Source organism: Punica granatum, chromosome 1, assembly GCF_007655135.1.
Source record: "Punica granatum isolate Tunisia-2019 chromosome 1, ASM765513v2, whole genome shotgun sequence".
In the NCBI taxonomy this organism is placed as follows: Eukaryota; Viridiplantae; Streptophyta; class Magnoliopsida; order Myrtales; family Lythraceae; genus Punica; species Punica granatum.
The window spans coordinates 8,413,017-8,427,826 of NC_045127.1; the positions used below are offsets into that span (position 1 = coordinate 8,413,017).

Below are 14,810 nucleotides of genomic sequence, written 5' to 3' on the forward strand. Positions count from 1 at the left end.
CTCTCAGGATGCCAACGACCTCATAGGTGGGCTCGGGGCTGTCAGCATCCTCCGAGGATGCTGGTGAATTAGGAGATAGGGCTAAGGCCATCGGCCAATACGCTCCCAGCCCCTTCCCTCCCTCTCAGGCCCTTCCTTTAAGTCGAACCAATCCTTCTTTACTAGTAGGAGTACAAACTGCGTTACACGTGGAATGTTTTCATTGTAACTTTTTTGAAATATTTGTCATTACTTAAAGAAGAATTAAATTTCCCAATCAGCATATGTTTCATTGTCGAATCCAATTTCAGCATATATAAAAACTTAAATATTCAAATAGAAATATAAAGTAAGCGAAATAAACTTATGAATTTATCGATCGGAGAAGTACTCGAATACATGAATAGATTGAGGTAATGCTTATTTAGCTTCGAATTTGATTAACCTACTCAATAACTATAATATCAAATGAAGTTACGAGGACTTTCAAAATTATGTAAACAACTAAACTACGAATTAAGAGTATAAGTAGGAATGTCTTTTTTGCAAGTAGCCTATTCATGCAACTTCGTAACATTTCCCACTATTTTCACTTTACAAAGTATTCATACCCTATGCTTTCTTCGCATGTGATGATGCTCTTTTTTTTTATAGTTAAAAAAAACAAAAACAAAAACATCTATCAAAGTACATGTCAAACCATGTGGTTTAAAGATATACCACATGAAATTGTTTTTTAAACCATCTGATGATTATATGAATAATACTATAAGCAATGAAAATAGCTAACTCTAATTATAATCAAAGTAAATGGGTAAGATTATATAAACATTTTGGTAATATAAAATAATAAAATAAATGAACAAATATAGAAGTTTTATATATCTATCAATATAAAGAAATATACAATTACTTGTCTACCGATAATTATTAGAAAGAAAATTTTTAAATCCTATGATGATTACATAAAGGGAAAATAACTCAATAAATCACAAACTTTACACTTTTTCTACGTTTTATCACAAACTAATTTTTTCTATAAGAAATATACAAACTATCGATTCGTTGTACGTTTTACCATAGCATTAGTTTTTCCGTCAATTTTAATTTGCGTGTTGACATGGCACTTAATGGTGCCACGTGACGCACACAGATTGATTGAGTAGGACTCATATAAACTTTTTTCAAAAAATAAATTAGACAATTTAGAAAAAAAAATTGCAATAAAAAGGGGAAGGAGCCGATAGGTGGGTCTTGACACCGGCCACCACCCACCACCCACCAATCGAGATCACCGATCACCACAACAGTGACCAGCAACCCCAATTGGGGATGGTGGCTGCCAAGGTGGCTCCATCGACCGAAATTGAAGGAATCCCCAATTTTGATCAAAGTTTAAGGATTCCCCCAATTTCAATCAGTGCAGTCGGCGACCCCGATTAGAGGGTTGGTGGTCGGCGACGAGGCCCCACCGATTGAAATTGGGGATTCCCTCAACTCCGTTCAATGAGACCTTGCTGGAGACCACCACCACCCCTCCACACCCCCTCCAAAAATTGGGGTCACCAATCATCGCTGTGGTGATCGGCGATCCCGATTGGGGAGATGATGGCTAGCGGCAAGCCCCACCGATTTGCTCCTCCCCCCTTTTTTATGCAATTTTTTTATTTTTTCTTTAAATTTTCAGATTTATTTTTTGAAAAAAGTTTATGTGGGTCTTACTCAACCAATCTGTGTGAGCCAGCGTCAGCATGCCTATTAAAATTGATGGAAAAACTAACGTCATGGCAAAATGTATAACGAATTGATAGTTTGTGCATTTCTAGTAGAAAAAAATTATTTTGTGATAAAACGTAGAGAAAAGTGTATACGTTTGTGATTTACCAAGTCATTTTTCCAAATATAAATTATATTATGAGAAGTAAAAATAGCTATCTCTAATTATAATCACAAATAATTTTAGAATTATACAAAGTGAAAAAATTGCACATTCGGTAATATAAAAAATTAAAATAAATAAAGAAATATAGAATTTTAATATGTATATATATCATTATTTCCGCAGCATCTATCTTGTTATTTTCTTAATTTATACGAAATTATAATTTGATCCTATTTATTAGGGTATACTCTAGTTTATATATAGATAAATATAGAGATGGAGGCCCTAACCCATGAGAAAGTCATGTACGCAATGGTGGTATTCAACGGAATCTACGTGGGAATATCACAAGCCTCTACGGTGTCCCCATTTTTATTGATTTTTTAAAATTTCACAAAAATAGAAATTTTTACGTGTCTTGTAATATTGTCACGTGGATTCCGTTGGATACAAAATCTTCTCCTAATCCGTTGGCACAAATATTGAAAAAGAATATCTCGTAAAACAGTAAAGATGGAAACTACCTTATAGAAATTATGATATACAATATCTCGATATATCACAAATCTCTAATATCTGGAATAATCTCCTCAAGTTGGAAAATAAGGATCTAGGATTTATGACTTGCTGAGGAGAAAATGAATATAGCTTAGACGCACAGCCTTCGTAACTGAACCCAAGTGGGGACATGTTTAGTGAAAATATTGGAAATTATCTTACAAAAATTATGACATATTAGATCTCAATATATCACTAATCTTTAGTACCGGTGATATTCCCACTCAAATTGAAAATTGTAGATCCTAAATTAATTTCCAGCTCTTGTTGAGGAGAAATGAATACAGTCTTGACACATAGCCTTCGAGATATATCGAGATATTGTAGCCTTAAAAAAATGAACAATTATGTAAATTATTGTCAACAAAAATCAGATCATCGACGTAGACTAGAAAAGTGAGAAAAACATCGCCTCTCGAAGAAGTGAATAGTGAATAATCTGCCCCTAAATGTTGAAATCCATAACATGGCAACGCATTTGCAAATTTAGTTAGAAAACTCGTCCCGCGAATACATTATTTGGTCTTACAACTTAAATTACAGGACCAATAAATAAATACTTAAAATCGGGATATGAAATTGGGCTGAGGAAAAAACGCTTCGTTTGGTTGCATCAATCGGCGATGGAATCCCCAAAACCCTATGGGCCCCCAAACCCTCTCCCCTCTCTCTCCTCCTTCCTCCACCAGCAATGCCACCGGCTCGGCTCCGAGCTCTCCGCTCGGCTCGAAGACACCAAGCGGCTCGCCGGAAGCCTCGCCGTGAACTTCTCACCGCCAGTGCCGGCCTGGCCCCGTGCCCCCTCCGCCGCTGCCCCGCCGTTCGCGTCTGTGGCGCAGGCTAAGAGCTCTTCCTCTTCCTCCTCCTCCTCCTCCTCGTCCGCCGTCGGCTCCGGTCACGTCGCGAAGACCCTAGCCGGCACGGCGGTTTACACGGTGAGCAACTCGAACAACGAGTTCGTGCTCATCTCCGATCCCGATGGCGCCAAGTCGATAGGTCTGCTCTGCTTTCGGCAGGAGGATGCGGAGTCATTTCTAGCTCAGGTAAGCGCCATTCAGTCTCCCTTTTAGCTTCATCCTTAAGCTGTGGGAAAATTAAGGAAAAGAATTGAGCGATGGGAGAGCTACGAATAATGCTTTGAAAAGTGAGACATGAGCGGCTGCCGAACTCGTTTTCTTGGGGACAACATGTCACAAATTTTGGAAATTCTGCTCCTAATGCTGGAAGCTTTTGAGCTGAAATTGGGGCAATTCAATGGTGCAAATTACAGGTTCGGCTGCGGAGAAGGGAGCTGAAAGGTCAAGCTCGGGTTGTTCCCATCACACTTGACCAGGTAAACTGTTTGGCTCTTATTCGATTTAATGGATGATGAATTGTTCTTTTATCTTTCGGTTGCAGTTTGAGTGAGCTGCTGCAGATGCTTGTTTTTTGTCTCCTTGATGCTCGTGTTGATGGGACATTATTGCGACTGGAATGATGCAATTTCTACAAGAAAGTGATTTAAACTGCTTTATTGATATATAAGCTTCTTGTAACATGCTGAGGCATCTTTCTTGATGGTTCCTATCCCTTCAAGAAAGCAATTGTTACATTTGTCCTCATCTTTCTTCGTAGTAATTTCTTAATCTGGCTGTGTAGGACCATATTTACTAAAGCTTCGTTGTCCTTTCTGCTAGCTCAGTAATGCAAACTTCCTGTTAGAAATTGCAATATGAACAATATAAATTAAGCAACCTGGCATCATATGGGTCAAGTTGAAGGCTCTAGCTGTGAGTGCCACTCAGTGAAGTTTCCTTTCCCAAGGGATTCTCGCATATTTTCTTAGTGGTGATAAGGAGATTGCCATGTTAATAATGAGCGTTCTAAATGATTTTCCTAAGTATCCTATTTAATTTTCTATGTAAATATTGAAGTGGGTACAGGTCTGTTACCTCTATTTCGAGTGATGCTTATTAGCTAAACAAGCATACAAAGTGCCTGCGCTTTTCATTAAAATTTAATTATGTCTTTTTTCCTTGTCAATCCTACTTGATAGGTATACATGCTGAAGGTAGAAGGGATTGCCTTCCGTTTTTTGCCTGATCCAGTTCAGATAAAGAATGCACTTGAGGTTAGTTATGAACTAAATTTATATGTTTTGTTCTTACTTCTTTATGGGACAGTTTGTCATCTGATTTTTTGGTTTTTATCAAATTTCATAGTCTCAGATGTAGCCAAAATGTCGAGATATCTTAAAGTGATATTAATAATTAAACAGGAAGCTGTTGTAACAGGAGAGGACATTTCCTTTTGTGGAGAACTTGTAGTGTAAGAGTTGTCTCTGGAAGGTGTTGTAACTTACGTTCTCACTATTTCTTTCTTGTATTCCAGTTGAAAGCATCTGACACCAAGAGTGGCTTTGATGGAGTTCCTGTTTTTCAGGTATGTCAATCATTTATCAATAAACCATAAATTGGGGGATCTGTTGGGGTCTTGATGGGTGTGGAAAAAGCAAATTTAATATTTATGTTAATGCATTGATTAAACCTTTCCTGTGGTTTATTTTTAGAACATATAACAAATTTTTAGCTTGTGGTTGAGTTGAGTTATCCATTATAATAATTTTCAAATGGCTACAGTGGATATTCATGTTGATTGATGTACCCTCTGCAGTCTGACCTTTTGGTTGTGAAGAAAAAGAACAGGCGCTACTGCCCAATATATTTTCGAAAGGTGGGTTTGATGTTTGAGCCCTGTTTTCTTTCAAATTATTTTGGTCTGAGTAATTGCTAATTATCCTGTGCTTAATACAGGAAGATATCGAGAAAGAACTTTCAATGGTCTCGAGGGCGTCGAGAGGACCAGGAGTTTCACAGCATATCATGGTAGCAATCTAACTTGCCACTGCTTGTTTCTGCTTTGTTCCTTGTTTATTAGGTGGTGGAGTTTGAACCAAATGTATAATGTGTATGCGGACAAATCGATTTCAAGCCTCAAGAGGGTAATTTTAAAAAGGGAACAGATCTGTCCACTGTTACTGTGGACGGTGCTTATCGTTCTGCTTTCTTCGTGTGTCTGTGCATTTGATTTAATAGGTTGGAAGTCTGGAAGATGTTTTGAAGAAAATGGAGATGAGTGAGAAGAACTCGGGGTGGGAAGATCTGATCTTTATCCCACCGGGGAAGAGCCACTCTCAGCACATCCAAGAAGTGGGGAAATCATGAAATATGGTCCAAGCTGATTTTACTGACTGGTCCTCCAAAAGGACTCCAGAGCCTGTTTTTACTAGCAAATAAGGTCGGTGAGATTTCTTGATGGTCTATCTCTCACTCTCTCTATATTCACACACAAATCCACGGTATTCTTAGCAATTTTAATTTCATGACTCAGGAGATGCTCGAAGATGCTGCAGATATATTGGTGTGGTGAAGGTGAGATTGACATGACGAGGAGGATCCCGAGTTAGAGTGGTCACTGAGTCTACATTTTTATGGTTATAGAAACTATTTACATTTACATGTACTGAGGTATATGTTAGCAAAGAAGAGAAGGAAAAAATGTACTCAAACAATGCAGCTTTGATTTGTTGTAAGAACTTGTTGCTCAATTCAATTGCTCGGATTTCTAGCTCTTTGAAAGAGCGGATCAAGTGGTTTCAGGAAGGCTTACTACAATCGTGATGTTCTTACTCGATGTGGCTTTCAAGTCTATTTTCCTTTTGTAGTTTGCCTATAGGGTCGAAAAACGGATCCCGCTCTTGTAATTTCTACTCGGATATTTTTTCTTGTATCCGCTTTTGCGGTGAATTGATGTACCCGCTTGGATATCAATAAAGGATCTTCATTTCCGTTTGAGGAAAAAAAAAAGAAAAAAGAAAAGACCGTGTCAGGTGGGCCGATAACCTTTGTACTGTTACTCAATTTTGATTATTTGAGGGCTGAAGTTGAGGCAACAGTTGAATTAATATCAGCTGACGTTTTAGCTTGACACTCTATAGCCTTTGAAGCCCTTTTAGTTTGTCCCGCTATTTGACGGATCTTAGTGAGTGATCCACCACCGATGTAATAGGTCAACTTACTATATGTTCTCCAAGCTGAGAACGACACTCCTGTTGCATACCAAGCCCACGTGCAATACTCTTGCTTTAAGATAAACGGGATGGCGTGGAGGGGTGACTCGACTTCGAGATGTCCACGCGAGCCAAGCCTTTGTATTTGGACTAGAAAAGAAACTGCATTTGCACCTGCGGGGATCAACGTTCGCGATTTTGTTTACCCAAAGAAAGGATGCCCCAAAAAAAAAAAGGCAAGTGAAAATGTAAAAATGGGGAACGCGCCAGGTAGGGGTCGAACCTACGACTTTCTGCTTAGGAAACAGACGCTCTATCCACTGAGCTACAGGCGCTTGTTGTTCTCGCTGAGTAGGCATAAAATTTAATAAAATAAGCAATCGCTTGTATCGTGATGTCTCTGCACTGAGAATGTTCGGATTTAAATATCCTATCTATCAATCAGTACCTCGAGATTAATCTGGTCCGAGAAGACCGCTAAAAATAGAGCTGTCCACAGTTACACAGCTTCTGCGCATCGAAAATATAATAACACGATATCCTTTTCTCGTTCTCTTTTAATTTTTCTTTCGATGAACATAGTCTGCGGTTTCGAGCTGAATATCTGCTTTTCCTATGATATATACGTTTCTACCGGGGTCTAGAAAGTGGTCTCATAGCTTGATGTGATTGTGATCGGTATGATTTGCCTGCTTTAATTAATCACACATCTCCTTCACATTGACTGACGTTCTCTCTAATTGCTTTAGTTCTTCTCTACATGTTCATGACTCCCACTGCCATAATTTATAAAGCAATCACGGCTGCCCCCACAACAAGTTCTTTTGGATTATTAAATATAAATACACATATATATCATACAAATAATGGCATATTATCTATATATATATAAAACCTTTTATACAAACCTGTCGTAACCCCAACCAGATTAGGTTAGTCATGAGATGGACATAAATTATACACTATTCTTCTCTATACAATATCTTATCTATAAACCATTTTATCATCTAGTATATAGTCTGTATATTCAAACAACACACACCTATATATGCCCTATACTCCGAATAAACTAACAATTCAGTGAACTCCTTTCATATAAAAATCGGCATTAAGACATGTTGCGAAACATGCCTATGTATCATTCGAGAATGATACACACGACACATCTACTCATACATAAATTCTTCTTGTCCACTTTTCTAACCTGAAATAATTAACATAAAAATTTTAAAAAAAAGTTAAAGTTGAAAATTTTCGGCGAATTTATCAACATGAAAAAGCATCTCTATCTATGCACATAAATGTTTGTTTTATTTTTTAGTAAATTCTCGTCCCTTTTTTTCTTTGAATAAGTCCTCATCCTCTTAGTTCCAACGGGACATATCTATATCTATATACAACATATAAAAACCGGAAACAAATCTTTATATTGTGACACGCGGGACAAAAGAGGTCTTACATTGAGTGACTCTTCATATCCCAACTAATTAATTAATAACATTGGACTTAATATGGATATGGCACATTGCATATTATTAAAGAAAAGTTGTAAAGTCTAACCAACTTAGTTTCGATGACCTTTGAGATTATTATTTTTTCAATCTTTATAAATGCCAGTCCTATAGAAATTCCGAAGGAAACTTGTTCAAACAAAAACGTAAGAAGCATCTAAAGAGTATATCTTTTTTGCTGGGTAACATCTAAAGAGTATATCAACATGGCAGGAAAGAAGTATAAAAATTAAAAATCAACAAACATTTTTAACTCATAATTTCGCAAGGTAAGAAGAGTTTATCAATAAAGAAGGGAAAAAGTTGAAAAAATTAAAAATTAACCGACATTTTTTTCGGTGGAATTAATGAATATTTTTAATTGATAATTTTTGACACTAGCATGCGCATAGCACAGGTCGATCATCTAGTTCTTATTTAACACTCCGATTTATTTGGAAATTTTGCACTATTTAATTGGACTTTTTTTTTTGTAAAATTAGTAAGTAAATAAATAAATTGACGGATTTACTGGATGAGGACTAAGTTGGATCCACCCACAGTGTTTCGGACCGAAACCCGCATCCCGGGGATTTAGGTTAGTGGTCGGTGAATTTTTGTGGGACCCGGGCCCACGTGGGCCCCGGAAAATGAGATGTTGCCATCTTGTTTGTCACTCGCGCTAGTCGCGAGTGGATAATCGAGCTGGCTTCCAAATGACGAAATGACCCTTCTCGCAGAGAGCGCCCCGTCACGGCGATCTGCGAATGTCCGAAAGGGATATAATTGTCACTGAGGATCACAGTCCTTCGTACGCGCGCCGATGCGCGTGAGGATATTCATGATGGGCGGCGACTTTTGATTTATTTTTGTCCCGATCCAATAAAAAATAATATTAAACAAACAGGCCCCCCAAAAAAGGATAATTAATTAGTTAAAAATGGAAAACCCCTTTTAAAGTGCATTTTCTGCCTTCATCTTTTACCTTCTCGCAAGTAAGAGTGGAAATGAGCCGGGACATTTGCAAACGGTTCGAGATTAGTTTGATGAAAGCTCAAACTCGGCTCGCTCTTATTCGAGTCCGATTCGGTCGAGCTCGCTAGTTAAACGGACCGAGCAGAGCTCAATGGTATTTTACTCGTGAAGCTTACGAGTCTAAATGAGCTTTTTTTTATATATATATATATATATATATATATATTACGGTAGTCCAATTCAAACTCATGTCCACTCTAAGTCCATGCGAGCTCGACATGAGCTCGAGCTCAAGAGCCTAATACAAGTCGTGCTCTGCTGTATGGCTAGCCTACACGAGACAAGCCAAGCCTTTTAAGAGAATGCTCTCCTAAATTAGGGTTTGTGTGAACATATAAAAGTCCCATGCCTAGTAACATTACGTAGTTATAGAATGCCGCACTTTTAAGAAACTTCATACAGATAGAATTACCATAATGACATTCAATTCTAAGAAATAGGATGATGTCCTAAGGGAATAAACTCGATTATGCATGTTTTTCTACTTCAAATGATAGGAAACAACGATTGTACATTCACATTATGTGATTTTCGGACATAAAAGAGAAATTGAATTCCCCGTATGATCTTAAATTTTGTACAACTACCGATTGAGATACTTTTATATTGGTGTCCTGGAATTTTCTAGTCAGTACCGTACGTTTCTACTATCCGAACTTATGAAAAACTAGTTCTAATTGTATTTGAAACACATCATGCATTCGTTATTGACGATTATCTCTTGTCAACAAAATTCTACCTTAGTATTTCGTAGAGATACACGATTGGCCTGCTAAATGTAACGATCCAAGGTTACAGTACGAAAACGATTATGACATATACTTGTTCAAGACATCTCCGACTCACGGACCAATCGTCGCGGCAATAAATTAGTGAGGTACGTGACATGATCTTCCATTGTGAACTTTTTTTTTTTTTTTTGCTGGATATTGTAAAAAAAATTGCTAGGAAATGTCATGAAGGGGAGAGAGACAGAGACAGAGACAGAGATCTGAGCTGCCGCATGACCTGGCTTGACAAGTTGTGGTCAACAGAACAAACAGCCTCTCTCTCTCTCTCAGCTTGCCCGCAAACCAGTTTCTGTTTTCTCGTCGATCCACGTTGGACCCAATCCAAATCCCACCCTTACACACACGCACGAAAAAAAAAGAAGAAAAAAAGAGCAATCTTTGTTTCTTGTTTTGTTTGAGACAGTTAAATTGGAAGAAAGATCCAATCTTGAAATAGGGAGGGAGTTTAACCTTACAGACAGGTGGATCTAGTCTGTGCGCCTTCTTCACCGACCGCCCGCTTTCCTCTCCCGTCCCCTCTTCCTATTTCAAAGCCCCCATCTTTTTATTCTTACCCAATACCCATCACCAATATTTATTCCTAGTCCCATAATTTGTCCAAAGGTTTCCCCTTCCCTTGAACTACCCACCGAGATTGTGTGCTTTCCATCTATCTTCAATTGGGTTGAGCTGAAGAATTTTGGGTCTTGCTCAGGTAATTGTCATTGCGTGTCCTGTCGGGTGGCTGTCCTGTTTCTTGCTTTATCTGATGATGGTGATGCTGGTGGTGCTGATGGGTGGAACTCCGGAAATGATCTGAATTCGTGTGTGTTTGTTTGTTTGTTTGTCGGAATTTTGCGTTTGGAGCTCAGGGAATTGTGGGGTTAGAAGCTGATCTTTTAGTTCGGGACATAACCGGAGCTTCTGCGTTTTTCTTTCCTTTTTCTGAACAGGATGACGGGTTTATCTGATAGATTATGATGTTGATGATTGGGGCCATGTTAACCGTCTAAATTTCGAGCTTTCCTTATTGGAATTTTCGGTTTTGGAGCTAATGGAATTGAAAGTAATCTCAATTCTGAAAATTTTAATCAGGAAGTTCGTAGTTGGTTTAATTATCCAATCACGAATGAAGCCATTTCTCTGTTGATATATTGCAATGTTAGAAGCATTGGATTGGATTGCTTTTGATTATCTTTTTGACCCTTTCTCTTTTGGTCTTCGAGTGGTTGAAGTTAGTTGTCAGCCACCGAAGTAGAGAATAAGCTCTTTTCAGAAAGACAAAAACTTCCTTCCTCTGGACCACAGAGGCATGGAATTGTCGTATGATGTGAAAATTTATAATTTTTTGTTGAGTTATGATAACTTTAATTTTACATTGAAAATTCTCTTTTCGAAAAACAAGCTCTGGTTTCAAAGTTAACAGAAATGTTCTCACATTACGGGCATCACAAGGAATCTCAGCTAATGAAATAGATGAATGTGCGAGGAAATTAAGCTTCCAGTTGGGTTGTCTTAGAATTTATTCAGCTTCCTACGATCCCTTTGTTCGCCCTAAGCATTTGCATAAATTATTTTGATTCAACATTCATCAAATAAAAGATGATCTAGCTTCATGTCGGAATTTTCAAATTCTAATTTTGATGGTAGTTATAAACGTTTCATTGTTTCTTTATTTTCTTCTTAACCCAGTTAGGCAATCAATAGCCTGGTTTATCATATCCTTCAATGGACAAGGTGAAAGTCACTCATGAAATGGCCCTGCCTGAATCCCCCAATAAGGAATCTCCAAGCTCTGAAGCTCATGTCTTCTCAAGCACAAATGGAGAAGTCGGTTCTGGCAACAAGTCGTTGCCATCGCAAGAAAATTCATCCGAACTTGTGACCCCTGAATATACTTCTGCTGGCCCGTCTTCAGAACAAGATCAAACTCTTCAGAAAGACTCCTCTTCGACCTCTCCAGTAGCAGTAAATGAAACCAAGAATGAAGGAGAAGCAGTCAACGAAACCAAGAACCTAGAGGAAACTGTAGTTGTCAATGAAACCAAGAATGAAGAGGAAACTGTAGTTACCGATGCCTCTGATACTGGAGGGATGCCAGATAATCTCGGTGTCGCTTCGACGGAAAACGAAACAACAGGAGAGAATCCAGCTCCCCCTGCAAATACTGCCTCAGAAGTGCCTGTTACTGTAGAAGAAGCGCAGGTTGAGACTCCGGTTAAAGTTTCAGAGGATTCTAAGACAGAATCAATAAAAGATGAGAGTTCAAATTCCACGGCTAATGTTGATATTGAGACTGTGAGATTACCTCCCGTTGCCACTCAAGTGAAGAACTTCCTTTCTTCTACTTTCCTTGGCACGCCTCGAAGAAACGGTGGGAGCCCCTCTTTTGGGTCACCAAGGATCGGGACACCTAGAAGTGCGACTGGTAAACAGGCTGGAGAAGGAAGGGGGCTCGTGGATACAGCAGCACCATTCGAATCTGTCAAAGAAGCAGTCTCCAAGTTTGGAGGAATAGTCGATTGGAAAGCTCATAAAATTCAAACAGTGGAGGTAATAACAATTTTATATTTGCTATTTTCGATTGCTGAGTTGATCTTGTGTGATGGCTCATTGTTATATTTCTCGTCTCTTTTCTCTTTTGACTATTGTATCCCTTTTTCACTACAAAACATTTCATTTCAACCTCTGCCTGTATTGACTGCAATTTCTTTTTCCCTTTTTCTTTGTGATGCAGAGACGGAAAATGGTAGAAGAAGAACTCGAGAAGGCACATGATGAGATTCCTGAGTACAGGAGACGAGCGGAGACAGCCGAGGTTGAGAAGCTTCGGGTAGTGAAGGAGCTTGACAGCACCAAGAGGCTGATCGAGGAGCTGAAGCTCAACCTTGAGAGGGCCCAGACTGAAGAACACCAGGCCAAGCAGGACTCCGAATTGGCCAAGCTGAGGGTGGAGGAGATGGAGCAGGGGATTGCCGATGATGCCAGTGTGGCAGCCAAGGCCCAGCTCGAGGTGGCCAAGGCCCGCCATGCAGCAGCTGTCTCGGAGCTGAAGTCGGTGAGGGAGGAGCTCGAGTCTCTAAGGAAAGAGTACGCGTCCTTGGTGGAGGAGAAGGGGATTGCCGTGCAGAAAGCCGAGGAGGCAGCTGCTGCCTCCAAGGAAGTGGAGAAGACAGTGGAGGAACTGACTATCGAGTTGATTACCACCAAGGAGGCCTTGGAATCGGCCCAGGCAGCCCATCTTGAAGCCGAGGAGCAGCGGATTGGGGCAGCTATGGCCCGGGAGCAGGATTGCCTCAACTGGGAGAAGGAGTTGAAGCAGGCGGAAGAAGAGCTTCAGAAGCTGAACCAGCAGGTTCAGTTGGCAAAGGATCTCAAATCGAAGTTAGATACTGCTTCAACCTTGCTCGTTGATCTGAAGGCTGAACTGGCAGCTTATATGGAGTCGAACTTGAAGCAGGAGGTTAACGAAGAGTCCGAAGATTCCGAGAAGAGGGCCCACAATGATCTGCAGGCAGCAGTTGCTTCTGCAAAAAAGGAGCTCGAGGAGGTAATGCTCAACATAGAAAAAGCGACTGCAGAGGTGAATTGCCTTAAGGTGGCTGCCAACTCCTTGAAATCCGAATTGGATAAGGAGAAAGCAGCGCTGGAGACCGTTAGGCAGAGAGAAGGCATGGCTTCGGTTGCAGTGGCTTCGCTTGAGGTTGATCTGGAAAGAACGAGGGCTGAAATCGCAGTTGTCCAGGCAAAAGAGAAGGAAGCCAAAGAGAAGATGGTAGAGATCCCAAAGCAATTACAGGAAGCAGCCCGGGAGGCAGATGAGGCCAAAGAACTGGCCCAATCAGCTCGTGAAGAACTTCGTAGAGCGAAGGAAGAGGCTGAGCAAGCAAAGGCTGGAGCAAGCACACTCGAGAGCCGACTGCATGCTGCCAAGAAGGAGATTGAAGCAGCCAGGGCCTCAGAGAAACTGGCCCTAGCAGCCATCAAGGCCTTGCAGGAGAGTGAATCAGCACTGCCCGCCAATGAAGCAGACTCATCCTCTTCTGGAGTGACACTGTCTCTCGAGGAGTACTACGAGCTTAGCAAGCGGGCTCATGAGGCCGAGGAGCAAGCCAACGCGAGGGTGGCTGCAGCCATCTCCCAAATTGACCTGGCCAAGGAATCTGAGCTTCAGAGCCTCAAGAAGCTCGAGGATGCAAATAATGAGATGACCCGACGAAAGGAAGCGCTACAAGAGGCCTTAGAGAAGGCTGAGAGGGCCAAGGAAGGGAAGTTAGGTGTGGAGCAGGAGTTAAGGAAGTGGAGAGCCGAACATGAGCAGCAGCGCCGCAAGACCACCGCTGGTGCGGCCCCAGAATCGTCCCAACCAGTTGCCAGCCCAAGAGCAGATTCTAAACTTAACGCAAATGCACCCAATGAGTCGAACAACTTCATAAGGATTCCTGAACCAACCGTCCCCACCCAGAGAATCTCGAGCCAATCGAGTAATTATCATGGGAGTAGCACTGAGACAGACTCTTCTTCCCCTGATGTCAAGTATGGGAAGAAGAAGAAGAGATCATTCTTTCCCCGGATCCTATTGTTCTTGGCCAGGAGAAAGACTCACTCACCCAAGACAGCGTAAACTCTCTCTTCAGTAATGATTTCCATCCTTTGGGCTTATCAAGTCTCTATAGTGACATCCCGGGTGCTCGTTTGGCTCCGGTTCTCGCTTTTACTTGAAGACACCAATGCTGTTGATAATAGATCATCGTGTACCATAATTTCTACTTTTGTTACAGAGGACTTGCAATGGTGGTTGTGGTTGTTTTTGAGCGGTTGAATTCATACAGATCGGTCTGTTATTTGTTGGGTTGATGAACGGTGAAGGGATACACATGACACGGTCCTTCAATGTATATGCTTGAAATATAGAATGAGTAGAGCACTGAAGTTATAAGTTCTGATTCCTTTGGTTTGCTGTGAGATATTGACGAATACGAATTGTTTCTTTTTCTCTTGGCACTGAATCTCTCTATATGTTTCTTGCATGACTTCTCAGACTTTGT

The 14,810-nt window shown here is 40.4% G+C and overlaps 2 protein-coding genes and 1 non-coding gene across 4 annotated transcripts; 2 read left to right on the top strand and 1 right to left on the bottom strand.

Moving 5' to 3' along the window:
• The first annotated feature begins 2,972 nt into the window (after window positions 1–2,972).
• On the top strand, window positions 2,973–6,088 carry LOC116193206 (protein TIC 22, chloroplastic). The gene is made up of 8 exons (XM_031522004.1): window positions 2,973–3,462; window positions 3,690–3,752; window positions 4,455–4,529; window positions 4,790–4,840; window positions 5,072–5,131; window positions 5,212–5,283; window positions 5,494–5,695; window positions 5,789–6,088. The coding sequence occupies exons 1-7, from the start codon at window positions 3,043–3,045 to the stop codon at window positions 5,620–5,622; spliced, it is 870 nt and encodes a 289-aa protein (XP_031377864.1). The 5' UTR covers window positions 2,973–3,042; the 3' UTR covers window positions 5,623–5,695; window positions 5,789–6,088.
• Window positions 6,089–6,729: 641 nt separating this feature from the next.
• On the bottom strand, window positions 6,730–6,802 carry TRNAR-CCU. Its single transcript has one exon. It is a non-coding gene; the product is annotated as a tRNA-Arg (tRNA).
• Window positions 6,803–10,045: 3,243 nt separating this feature from the next.
• On the top strand, window positions 10,046–14,766 carry LOC116210938 (protein WEAK CHLOROPLAST MOVEMENT UNDER BLUE LIGHT 1-like). 2 transcript variants are annotated; one of them, XM_031545112.1, is made up of 3 exons: window positions 10,046–10,477; window positions 11,459–12,315; window positions 12,500–14,766. In XM_031545112.1, exons 2-3 carry the CDS (start codon window positions 11,491–11,493, stop codon window positions 14,384–14,386), a joined length of 2,712 nt encoding a protein of 903 aa, XP_031400972.1. In that variant the 5' UTR covers window positions 10,046–10,477; window positions 11,459–11,490; the 3' UTR covers window positions 14,387–14,766. The 2 variants fall into 2 exon arrangements, with proteins under 2 accessions (XP_031400972.1, XP_031400965.1); XM_031545105.1 differs by having other exon boundaries at window positions 10,047–10,477; window positions 11,455–12,315.
• Window positions 14,767–14,810: the final 44 nt, after the last annotated feature.